The sequence below is a fragment of the Schistocerca piceifrons genome, chromosome 1, assembly GCF_021461385.2.
Source record: "Schistocerca piceifrons isolate TAMUIC-IGC-003096 chromosome 1, iqSchPice1.1, whole genome shotgun sequence".
Taxonomy (NCBI): domain Eukaryota; kingdom Metazoa; phylum Arthropoda; class Insecta; order Orthoptera; family Acrididae; genus Schistocerca; species Schistocerca piceifrons.
This window is the reverse complement of record NC_060138.1, coordinates 260771545-260784197: the sequence shown is the minus strand read 5'-3', so window position 1 is coordinate 260784197 and position 12653 is coordinate 260771545. Positions and strand designations below refer to the sequence as shown.

At 49.5% G+C, this 12653-nt stretch overlaps 1 protein-coding gene across 1 annotated transcript in view; it reads right to left on the bottom strand.

The window, feature by feature from the left end:
• The window catches only part of LOC124709827 (hemicentin-1-like), a 432676-nt gene that overhangs the window by 179302 nt on the left and 240721 nt on the right, over positions 1–12653 (bottom strand). The window contains exon 5 of the mRNA XM_047240877.1: positions 10945–11081. Coding sequence (XP_047096833.1) covers positions 10945–11081 — 137 coding nt within the window. The remainder of the gene's footprint in view (positions 1–10944; positions 11082–12653) is intronic.

Below are 12653 nucleotides of genomic sequence, written 5' to 3'. Positions count from 1 at the left end.
TATCGGGGTTATTATAAGAACCGGGCAGCATATGAAAGGGTGTCGGGTGGCGTCTGCCTCTATGTCCTTCACGCTCTGCACAGCGAGTCTGTCCCTCTCCAAACACCTTTAGAGGCTGTCGCTGTTCGGATGTGGACGCCACAGGCTGTTACCGTCTGCAGTCTTTACCTTCCACCGGATGGTGATGTCTCGCAGCATGTCCTGGCTGCGCTGATAGCCCAATTGCCGCCACCTTTCTTGCTATTGGGCGACTTCAACGCCCATAACCCTCTGTGGGGTGGGTCAGTGGCGACAGGTCGAGGCGCCATCGTTGAGCATTTATTGTCGCAGCTCGATCTCTCGATTTTAAATGATGGTGCCTTCACACACTTCAGTGTGGCGCATGCACATACTCCGCCATTGACCTTTCAATCTGTAGACCTAGCCTCTTACCGTCTGTCCAATGGAGTGTGCATGACGACCTATGTGGTAGTGACCACTTTCCGATCTTTCTGTCACTACCACAGCGTCACTCTTCTGGGCGCCCTAGCAGATGAGCTATGAATAAGGCTGACTGGGACTTGTTCTCCTCCACTGCCGCTCTTGAGCCTCTCTCTAATGACGACACTGGTGCGGTGGTTCAATCGGTCACCACTGGCATCGTTACTGCCGCCGAATCTGCCATTCCCCGCTCCTCTGGGTCCCCTCGGCGGCGGACTGTGCCTTGGTGGTCGCCTGAGATCGCTGCAGCGATTACACATCGCCGGCGGGCGCTACAGCGTCACAAGCGACATCCCTGCATTGAACACCTGATCACCTTCAAACGGCTGCGTGCGCGGGCCCGCCGCCTTATCCGCCAAAGCAAGCAGGAGAGCTGGGAGTGGTACGTGTCCACCATTGCCCTCCATGTCACTCCATCGCAGGTCTGGGCCAAGATTCGACGCGTCTACGGTTATCGGCCACCTGTCAGCGTCCCTCCGCTCTCACTGAATGGAGCAGTTTGTACTGCCTCCGACGTCATTGAAAACCACTTAGCAGAGCATTTTGCTATGAGTTCCGCTTCTGCGAATTACCCTAAGGCCTTCCGCTCCATTAAAGAGTGGATGGAACGTCGGAGCCTTTCGTTTCGCACCAACCAACCAGAATCGTACAATGTTCCATTCAGTGAGTGGGAATTCCGCAGTGCCCTTGCCGCTTGTCCTGATACCGCTCCTGGACCAGATAGCATCCACTGCCAAATGCTGAAACACCTCTCAGTGGACTGCCAGCGACGGCTCCTCGACCTTTACAACCGTATTTGGGTCGAGGGTGAGTTTCCGTCGCAGTGGCGGGCAAGTATCGTTATCCCCATTCTGAAACCAGGCAAGAACCCTTTGGAGGTGGACAGCTACCGCCCCATTAGCCTCACCAACGTTCTCTGCAAGCTTCTCGAACGGATGGTGAGCCGGCGCTTGACTTGGGTACTGGAGTCTTGGGGCCTTCTGGCTCCATCTCAGGGTGGGTTCCGTAAAGACCGCTCCGCCGCCGACAATCTGGTGAGCCTGGAGTCGGCCATCCGTACTGCCTTTGCCCGCCGTCAGCACCTGGTCGCTGTCTTTTTCGACATGCGGAAGGCGTACGATACGACATACGCTTCATGGATGGGGTCTTCGGGGCTCTCTGCCGATCTTTATCAGAAATTTTCTGTCGTATCGTACCTTCCGCTTGCAAGTCGCAGCCTCATATAGTTCCACCCACGTCCAGGTGAACGGTGTGCCACAGGGTTCTGTTTTATGTGTCTGCCTGTTTTTAATAGCCATTAACGGGCTCGCTGCGGCCGTGGGAAATTCTGTCTCTGCTTCCCTGTATGCTGACGACTTCTGCCTTTATTACAGCTCTACTGGCATTGCAGCTGTTGAACGTCAGCTACAGGGTGCTATCTGCAAGGTGCAGTCTTGGGCTGTAGCTCATGGGTTCCAGTTTTCGGTAGCCAAGACCTGCGTAATGCATTTCTGCCGGCGACGCACTGTCCACCCGGAGCCGCGGCTTTATCTTGCCGGCGAACTTCTTTCAGTGGTGGAATCACACAGGTTTTTGGGGGTGGTTTTCGACGCCCAGTTGACTTGGCTGCCTTATATCCGGCAGCTTAAACGGGCGTGTTGGCGGCATCTAAACGCTCTGAGATGCTTGAGCCACACCCGCTGGGGCGCCGACCGATTTACCCTGTTGCGGCTCTACCAGGCGTTAATCCAATCCCGTCTGGATTATGGGAGCCTGGCTTATGGCTCAGCATCCCCCTCTGCGTTGCGGGTGCTGGACCCAATACTACACAGCGGGATCCGACTTGCCACTGGTGCCTTCTGCACCAGCCCTGTGGACAGCATCCTTGTTGAGGCAGGTGTCCCTCCACTGCGGGTGCGACGCCAACAATTACTGGCTGCTTATGCTGCCCATGTTTTTAGCTTGCCCGGGCATACAAATTACCGTGTCCTGTTCCTGCAGTCGGTCGTCCATCTGCCGGACCGTCGGCCCCGGTCGGGTTGTCCGATCGCCGTACGCGTCAAGGAGCTGTTCTGCGGGCTTGGGTTTTTCCCTGTTCCACCCCCTTTCCAGGCGCCTCTGCGTACACCCCCGTGGTGTGTTCCTCGACCTTGCCTTCAGCTCGACTTGGCACGGGGCTCGATGGACTCGGTCCCTCCAGAGGCCTTCCGCCGCCGCTTTTATTCCATCCTGGCCACGTATCAGGGCTCTGGAATTGTTTACACCGACAGTTCGATGGTTGCTGGTCGTGTCGGATATGCGCTAACTCTAGGGGACCATTCCGAACAACGGCCCTTGGCGGCTGGCTGCAGCGTTTACACTGCTGAGCTAGTCGCCATCTTTCGAGCCCTAGAGTATATTCGCTCCTGCTCAGGTGAGTCCTTCGTGATCTGTAGCGATTCCCTGAGCGGTTTACGAGCTCTCGACCAGTGTTTTCCTCGTTCTCGTCTGGTGATGGCTATCCATGAGTCCCTGCATACTCTTGCGCGTTGCGGCCGCTCTGTGGTCTTTGTGTGGACCCCCGGTCATGTCGATATCCCGGGCAATGAACATGTTGACCGCCTGGCGAAAGAGGCCACGTGTAAACCATCTCTGGATGTTGGCCTCCCAGAGACTGATTTGCGGGCAGTCCTCCGCCGAAAAGTTTTTGCGCTTTGGGACGCTGAATGGCGCGATCGGATCACATCCAATAAACTCCGTGCCATTAAGGAGACGACGACTGTGTGGCGGTCACCCATGCGAGCCAACCGCAGGGACTCAGTCGTCCTTTGTCGGCTCTGCATTGGCCACTCCCGGCTAACACACAGTTATTTACTGCGCCGGGAGGACCCTCCAGTATGTCGCTGCGGGGCGGCTTTGACAGTGGCCCACATTCTGTTGGCCTGCTCCTTTTTAGCTGTGCTCAGGCAGACATTTGCGCTGCCTGATACGCTCCCTGCCGTTTTATCTGATGACCCTGTTATGGCTGCCTTAGTTTTACGTTTTATTAGGGCAGGGAGTTTTTATTCTTTAATCTGAGTGTTTCTGTTTTATTTTATTGTTTTGTGTTGATTCTGGCCTTTGGCCTACGGTTTTAAACTAAGTTTTTAATGTGTTTTCGGTGGTTAGCTTTTCCATTTTTTTTTGTTCCTATGGTCGGCCAACCACCGTCACACTCCATGTGATTTTATTTCGTTTTGTCTGGTCCTTGTCTATGTTTCTTTTGTTCTGTGTCGTCTGTCTCCTATTCTGTTGAACATTTTTTATTCTCTGTGGGTATTTTTAGTATTTTGGAAAAAGGGACCGATGACCTCTGCAGTTTGGTCCCTTTCATCCTTAAACCAACCAACCAGAAAACACCTTCCGCTTAATGTCTCTATACTGTACTACAAACGAAATGTTGCTGGATTCCTCGACTTACTATCTGACTCACAACGAGGTATCGATTAATTTGCAAATGCCTATATTAAAACGCACAGTAATATTGTAACGTATTGTATGTTAACCGGGGCCTTGAAACGACGGAGAGGCTCCGCCCCGCCGCAGCCGCAGTGGTCCACAACCCCACGACGACTACCGCAGTCCACTTCACCCCTCCGCCGCCCCGCACCGAACCACTCTTTCCAAACCACAGGGTTATTGTGCGGTTCGGCCCCCAGGGAATGTCTCACACCAGACGAGTGTAACTCCTATGTTTGGGTGGTAGAATAATGGTGGTGGACGGGTACGTGGAGAACGTTGTAGCGCAACAATCGCAGATATAGTGTAGCTGAGGCGGAATATGGGGAACCAGCTCGCATTCGCCAAGGCAGATGGAAAACCGCCTATAAACCATCCACAGACAGGCCTGCTCACCGGACCTCGACACAAGTTCGCCGGGTGGGTTCGTGTCGGGAACCAAGGGCTCCTTCCCAGGAAACAGCAGTTGACCGGCGTTGCCTGGTGAAACGTTGTTGTGATGCCTCGTGTAAGGAGGAGAAATGCGTACCATCACGTTTCCGACTTTGATAAAGGTCGGATTGTAGCCTATCGCGATCGCGGTTTATCGTATCGCGAAATTGCTGCTCGCGTTGGTCGAGATCCAATGACTGTTAGCAGAATATGGAATCGGTGGGTTCAGGAGGGTAATACGGAACGCCGTGCTGGATCCGAACGTCCTCGTATTAGTAGCAGTCTAGATGACAGGCATCTTATCCGCATGGCTGTAAAGGAACGTCCAGCAACGTCTCGATCCCTGAGTCAACAGTTGGGACGTTTGCATGACAACAACCATCTGCACGAACAGTTCGATGACGTTTGCAGCAGCATGGACTATCAGCTCGGAGACCATGGCTTCGGTTACCTCTGACGCTGCATCAGAGACAAGAGCGCCTGCGATGGTGTACTCAACGACGAACCTGGGTGCACGAATTGCAAAACGTCATTTTTGCGGATGAATCCAGGTTCTGTTTACAGTATCATGATGGTCGCATCCATGTTTGTCGACATCGCGGTGAACGCATATAGGAGGCGTGTATTCGTCATCGCCATACTGGTGTATCACCCGGCGTGGTGGTATGGGGTGCCATTGGCTACACGTCTCGGTCACCTCTTGTTCCCACTGACGACACTTTGAACAGTGGACGTTACATTTCAGATGTGTTGCGACCCGTGGCTCTACACTTCATTCGATCCCTGCGAAACTCTACATTTCAGCAGGGTAATGCAGGAGCGCATGTTGCAGATCCTGTACGGGCCTTTCTGGATACAGAAAATGTTCGACAGCTGCCCTGGCCAGCACATTCTCCAGATCTCTCACCAATTGAAAACGTCTAGTCAATGGTAGCCGAGCAACTGGCTCGCCACAATACCCCAGTCACTACTCTTGATAAACTGTGGTGTTGTGTTGAAGCTGCGTGGGCAGCTGTACCTGTACACGCCATCCAAGCTCTCTTTGACTCAATGCCCAGGCGTATCAAGGCCGTTATTACGGCCAGAGGTGGTTGTTCTGGGTACTGATTTCTGAGGATCTATGCACCCAAACTGTGTGAAAATGTAATGACATGTCTGTTCTAATATAATACATTTGTCCAATGAATACCCGTTTATCATCTTCAATTTTTATGACCAGTAGTGTATATTAAATACGGGAGGAAGATTTAGTTTTAGCATTGCAATGATAGAGCTAGCAATTTAAAATTTCAATAATGGCAAAAATGTAACGGAATGAAACTTTCACTCTGCAGCGGAGTGTGCGGTGGTATGAAACTTTCGGACAGATTAAAACTGCGTGCTGGACTGAGACTTGAACTCGGGACCTTTGCCTTTGGCTGGTAAGTGCTTTAACAACTGAGGTACCCAAGCACGACTCACAAAGTGCCCTCACAGACTGAATTCTGGCAGTACCACTTCTCCTACCTTCCAAATTTCACCGAAGCTCCTTTTTTCCATGAGTGCTAGTTCTGCAGAGTTCGCAGAAGAGCTTCTGTGAAACTTGGAAGGTAGGACACGAGGTACTGGCAGAATTTAAGCTGTGGGAACGGGTCGTGAGTCGTACTTGGGTAGCTCAGTTGGTAGAGCACTTTCCCACGAAAGACAAGCGTCCCGATTTCAAGTCACGGTCCGTCACACAGTTGTAATCTGTCCGCAAGTTTCAAAAATGTAACACTTTATAAAAATGAAGAATGTCACTGTCATAATTTCTCAAAAAATACAGTTTTCATAATGCTGAGAAGCTAATTTCTTCTACGATGTCACTGGAAAAATTAGCTTAAAATTACCAGATCTCTGCCTTCTTAATCATATGCCTCACGGTATTTTTTGATGTAGTATTGTGTGAAGTACTTATATATCTAACATATCTGGTCGGGGACCACTCAGGAGTAAGAATAAGACGTCACCAGGAAAAGCAAAATTGGCCTTCTACGAATCTGAGCATGGAATGTTAGGTATTTTAGCAAATTCAGAAACAGGACTGATCGGTGGCAGGAGGAACACCAGTTCCAGTGAGGAGGGTACAGGGACATAAATACAAAATCACATATGGGTAATGCTGGAATTGGCCTAACAATGAAGAAGAAAATAGGAAAGCCAGTAAGCTTCTACAAACAGCATAGTGAAAGCATTATCGTAGCCAAGATGAATACGAAGCTGACACGTCCGACAGAGGCACATGTTTATGAGTCAGTTATCTCCGCATATGATGAAGAGATTGAAGAAATATATTATGAGATTGAAGAAATTATTCAGATAAGGAAGAGGAAAATTTACGAGGGCGTCCAGAAAAGTAATTTCTCCGAATCTTAACGTGAAATTCGTAAACCTTTTTAAATAAAACAGACTCTGGTAATATTCTACATCTTTATTCTTTATGTCATTTATTTCTCAACATAGTCACCATGGTGAGGAATGTTAATATCAACAAGTGATCAGTTTGTTGATACCGTCACTGTAGGATGTTTGATTGTTGACGGTGTCCCAACCTCATCTATCTTGCGCTGCTTCATCAGTATCAAAGTGTTGTAGTAGAAGGAGCAATTGAAGTAATGGAAACAGATGAAAATCGGATGGGTCGAAATGGGCGATAATCGATGACAACGAATCTAATACATGGGGTTGATACCTATATCTTCGCAGCGCTCGTTTTTGATCCGGCATTGTCATGCAGAAGGAGAGGCAGCTCTTCGAATTCGAAACTCGATTAAAGCATGCTGGTTCTCAAGCGCCAGCATAGTTACGTGACACACCTCTGTATTACACTCTATAGTTCGGAGCCTGCAAATACACTCCTGGAAATGGAAAAAAGACCACATTGACACCGGTGTGTCAGACCCACCATACTTGCTCTGGACACTGCGAGAGGGCTGTACAAGCAATGATCACACGCACGGCACAGCGGACACACCAGGAACCGCGGTGTTGGCCGTCGAATGGCGCTAGCTGCGCAGCATTTGTGCACCGCCGCCGTCAGTGTCAGCCAGTTTGCCGTGGCATACGGAGCTCCACCGCAGTCTTTAACACTGGTAGCATGCCGCGACAGCGTGGACGTGAACCGTATGTGCAGTAGACGGACTTTGAGCGAGGGCGTATAGTGGGCATGCGGGAGGCCGGGTGGACGTACCGCCGAATTGCTCAACACGTGGGGCGTGAGGTCTCCACAGTACATCGATGTTGTTGTCAGTGGTCGGCGGAAGGTGCACGTGCCCGTCGACCTGGGACCGGACCGCAGCGACGCACGGATGCACGCCAAGACCGTAGGATCCTACGCAGTGCCGTAGGGGACCGCACCGCCACTTCCCAGCAAATTAGGGACACTGTTGCTCCTGGGGTATCGGCGAGGACCATTCGCAACCGTCTCCATGAAGCTGAGCTACGGTCCCGCACACCGTTAGGCCGTCTTCCGCTCACGCCCCAACATCGTGCAGCCCGCCTCCAGTGGTGTCGCGACAGGCGTGAATGGAGGGACGAATGGAGACGTGTCGTCTTCAGCGATGAGAGTCGCTTCTGCCTTGGTGCCAATGATGGTCGTATGCGTGTTTGGCGCCGTGCAGGTGAGCGCCACAATCAGGACTGCATACGACCGAGGCACACAGGGCCAACACCCGGCATCATGGTGTGGGGAGCGATCTCCTACACTGGCCGTACACCACTGGTGATCGTCGAGGGGACACTGAATAGTGCATGGTACATCCAAACCGTCATCGAACCCATCGTTCTACCATTCCTAGACCAGCAAGGGAACTTGCTGTTCCAACAGGACAATGCACGTCCGCATGTATCCCGTGCCACCCAACGTGCTCTAGAAGGTGTAAGTCAACTACCCTGGCCAGCAAGATCTCCGGATCTGTCCCCCATTGAGCATGTTTGGAACTGGATGAAGCGTCGTCTCACGCGGTCTGCACGTCCAGCACGAACGCTGGTCCAACTGAGGCGCCAGGTGGAAATGGCATGGCAAGCCGTTCCACAGGACTACATCCAGCATCTCTACGATCGTCTCCATGGGAGAATAGCAGCCTGCATTGCTGCGAAAAGTGGATATACACAGTACTAGTGCCGACATTGTGCATGCTCTGTTGCCTGTGTCTGTGTGCCTGTGGTTCTGTCAGTGTGATCATGTGATGTATCTGACCCCAGGAATGTGTCAATAAAATTTCCCTTTCCTGGGACAATGAATTCACGGTGTTCTTATTTCAATTTCCAGGAGTGTATATAGAATGAGGAATAAAGATGTAGAACGCTTTCAAATAAAAATTTCGGAGGTGTTACTTTTAGGGATGCCTTCGCCATTGCGGTAGGGGATTGGAATTCGGTAATGCAAGAAGTGAAGGTAGTAAATGAGTATGGTCTGGTGAGGGGTTAGAGGGGGAGGAAATGAACGAGGAAGCCGCCTGATAGAACTTCGCACGGGCTACAATCATAGCTAACACTACTTAATAATCGTGAAGGAAAGCTGTATATGTGGAAGAGACTTGGAGCCGCCCGTATGTTTCAGATTCATTATATACTGATAAGGCAAAGGTTTTGGAACAATATTTTAAAGTTGGGAACAATCACAACGGCACACATGATGTCTGGCCACACATTTTGGTTATAGAAAGAAGGTTGAAATTGAAGAAATTGCGAAAAGGTAAGAAATGAAGAATATTGGACATTGATACGTTGAAAGAACCAGAGGCTGTCTGGTGTTTTAGTGGGTGCAATAGCAACGATTGACTGAAAGAGGGGAAAGATTACAGTGGAACTCAAACATGGAGCTTTGGGAGATGATTGTGGCTATACACTCCCAGCAGAGCTAAAGTCAGTTCATCTGGTAATTCACTAACAACAGTGTTTACTGACATTAACATATAAAGATAGAAAGTACTATTGACTTAAAAGTTGTTATTTACTGCAGGTATAATCCCTATACTCTGAGGTGACAAAAGTCATGGGATACCTCCTAACAGCGTTCGAACCATCTTTTGCACGGCACAGTGCAGCAACTCGACGTGGTATGGACTCAAGAAGTCGTTGGAAGTCCGGTGCATAAATTTAGTCATGCTGCCTCAGTAGCTGTCTATAATCCGAGCGAAGTGACCTCTCGATATTGTCTCATAAATGGTCGACGGGATTCATGTTGACGACCTAGGCCGCCAAACCATTCTCTAGAAATGTCCAAAACGTTCTTGAAAACAAGTATGAACAATTGTGGACCTGTGACAGGGTACATTATCATCCATAAAAATTCGACATTAGTTTGAGAACATAAAGTCAATGAATGGCTGCAAATTTTCTCCATTATCCGAATACAACCATCTCCTATCAATATTGGGTTCAGTATATGACCCAATGAAGCAGCCAATTTCATGCAAACATAGCCTACACCATTGCAGCGCCACCACCAGCTTGCACTGTGCCCAAACCTGGGTGCATGACGTCGTGGGGTCTGCGCCATACTAAAATCTTACTATTAGGTCATAGCAACTGAAACTGGGACTCATCTGACCAGATCGACAAGGGTCGAACCGACATGGTCACGATCCCAGGAGGGGCGCAGCGGGCGATGTCGTGCTTTAGCCATAGCCCATTAATGACAAATTTCGCCGCACTCTCCTAACGGATACGTTCGTCGTACGTCCCACATCGATTTCTGTGGATATTTAACGCAGTGTTGCTTGTCGATTACTACAGACAACTTTACTCAAACGCCGCCGCTCTCGGTTGTTGAGTGAAGGCCCTCGGTGACTGCCTTGTACGTGATGAGAGATAATGCCGGAAATATGGTATTCTCATCACACTCTTGACACTGTGGATCTAGAAATATTGAATTCGCTAACGATTTCCGAAACTGGATGTTCAACTTGCCATCGCCGTTCAAAGTACGTTAAATACCGTCTTGCGGCCATCATCGTGTCGGAAAGCTTTTCACGTGACTTACCTGAGTACAGTTAACAACTCCTTCAATAAGCTGCTCTTTTATACCTCGTGTACGCCATATTACCGCCATCTATATATGTGCATATTGGTATCCCATGACTTTTGACACCCTTTTGTGCATTATGATTTATGCATAAGAACTCTTAACTCAAAGACCAATAGACTGCATAGCTATGACATATACTGTACGAGAAATAGTGTTTGATGTGTATGTACTGACGGATGGAGTTTTTGGAAAATAATAGCCATGTTCACACTGCGTGGGTATGTCTGAAAACGATATGTGATATCTCGAAATCGATCATGGAGTAAAATACATATAAAAGCAGACTTGCAGTCTACGTCTCTTTTATTTGTTGTTATTATAATAAAAAACTGCGATCCCGCAAATCAACTGCTGTGAATGGTTAGGACACACTTTATGCTGTTTACAGCTTGAACTCTGTGCGGAAAAGAAAACAGGAGCGAAGCGGACCGTTTTCTGCCGGTGACGAAGCACCACTTAAGCCTGCTCAGCAAATAACAGGTGTGAGAAAAGTAACAGAGCCGACAGGTACTCACCGAGTCGACGGCGGGCAGTTGCTCTCCGTCCTTCCACCAGGTGACGGTGGCGGCGGGCCGCGAGCCGGCGGTCTCGCAGCGAAGCTCGTACTGCCGGCCCGCGCTCAGCGGCCGGTTCTCGTCCAGCAGGCGCACCGTCAGCGGCTCCACTGCAACGCAAAACACCTGCTCAGCGCACCACCGCCTCTGAAGGCACCCACCAGCTGTACACAGTCCCGGTATAACTGCTCTACCTCAGAGACGTAGATGGGTTGATCCTGCGTCCATGGAGGACCTGCCAAAGCTACGCCCCTCCCCCCCCCCCCCCCACACCTTTTGCCTCCTATTCACCGAACAGAAAAACTGTCCTTCTGTACAGATATAGGATACTTCGTAATTTGTAAAGTATGATTAATAAAAGTGAAGCGTTATTGAAAAAATATCTGAATGATTTAGAATGACGAAAATACTGCAAAAAAAATCTCATGTATCACTGTAGTAAATAAATTACAAATCGTATGAAATTCTTCTTCTTCTACATCATTTGAAGCAGTAGGCTTGTAGATGGTTACGTTTTCACAAAAACCACAGTTTCCTTGGCCTTCATATATCTTTGTTTCTTACAGTTTTATAGTCTATTACATGTCTGCCTATTCTTTCAGACCCCAATCTTTCACTATATTTCTTTCATTTTCTCTTATTACATTCAAACAAAATACATCCTAAATATTTCGTTATTCCACAATTCCTTACCTGATCCCTTAGAGTATGACCTTTCTCTTTCCTTAGTTGTACTTCAGCTGCCTGTATCGTACATTGGCAACGGCCTTGCTGCAGTGGATACACCGGTTCCTGTCAGGTCACTATAGTTAAACGCTGTCAGGCGTGGCCAGCAGTTAGATGGGCGACTGTCCGGGCCGCCATGCGCTGTTGCCATTTTTCGGGGTGCACTCAGCCTCGTGATGCCAATTGAGAAGCTACTCGACCGAACAGTAGCGGCTTCGGTCAAAGAAAACCACCGTAAAGACAGGAAGTGCAGTGTGCTGACCACACACCCCTCCTCTCCCGCTCCTCAGCTGAGGATGACGCGGCGGTCGGATGGCCCCGACCACAGCGAGTGCCAACCGGATGCCCTTCCAACGGTTCCTCCCGCATCTCGTGTACGATTGTAGGCAATGGCACCATCGGCTTTAGTGTGGTAGTAGCACGGGCACTTGGTGAGCCTCATGTTTCTTATATAACGATAAAATGAAAGTGCGAGCGCACATTGTCTCTCCCTCAGTTCGTGCAAGCACGTCGATCGGGTTAGGTCCTTGAGGAGACGAGTCCTCCTGTAGAGGACAAAGAAGATGGATCGCTAGCGGAAGAACCGTCAGTCTAGAACGACTATCTCGTACTGTTTCCCGATATAAGCTAATGCATATGTTTGCAAAATATTGGCTAGCAGAGGAAGTCAGACGTTCTTCTGGGAATTAATCCGTTGATTTTACCAACCGAGTCACAATTTAATTACTATTCGCACTTTTTTACCGCAGTAGCTGCCGCAATGAGCGATATTGCCACTTACCCTCCGCGCTCGTAGCCAGGCCAGGTGGCGGAGCAGCGTCGTGAATTCAATTCCCATGTAAACCGTCATGCTTTTCCCCTTTGTGCTGGATGAAAACACACTCGCGCTTAATACTGGTGGTCCTGTGGTCATTACAGTATAGATATGAAGATTTATATACGTCTGTGTAACACAT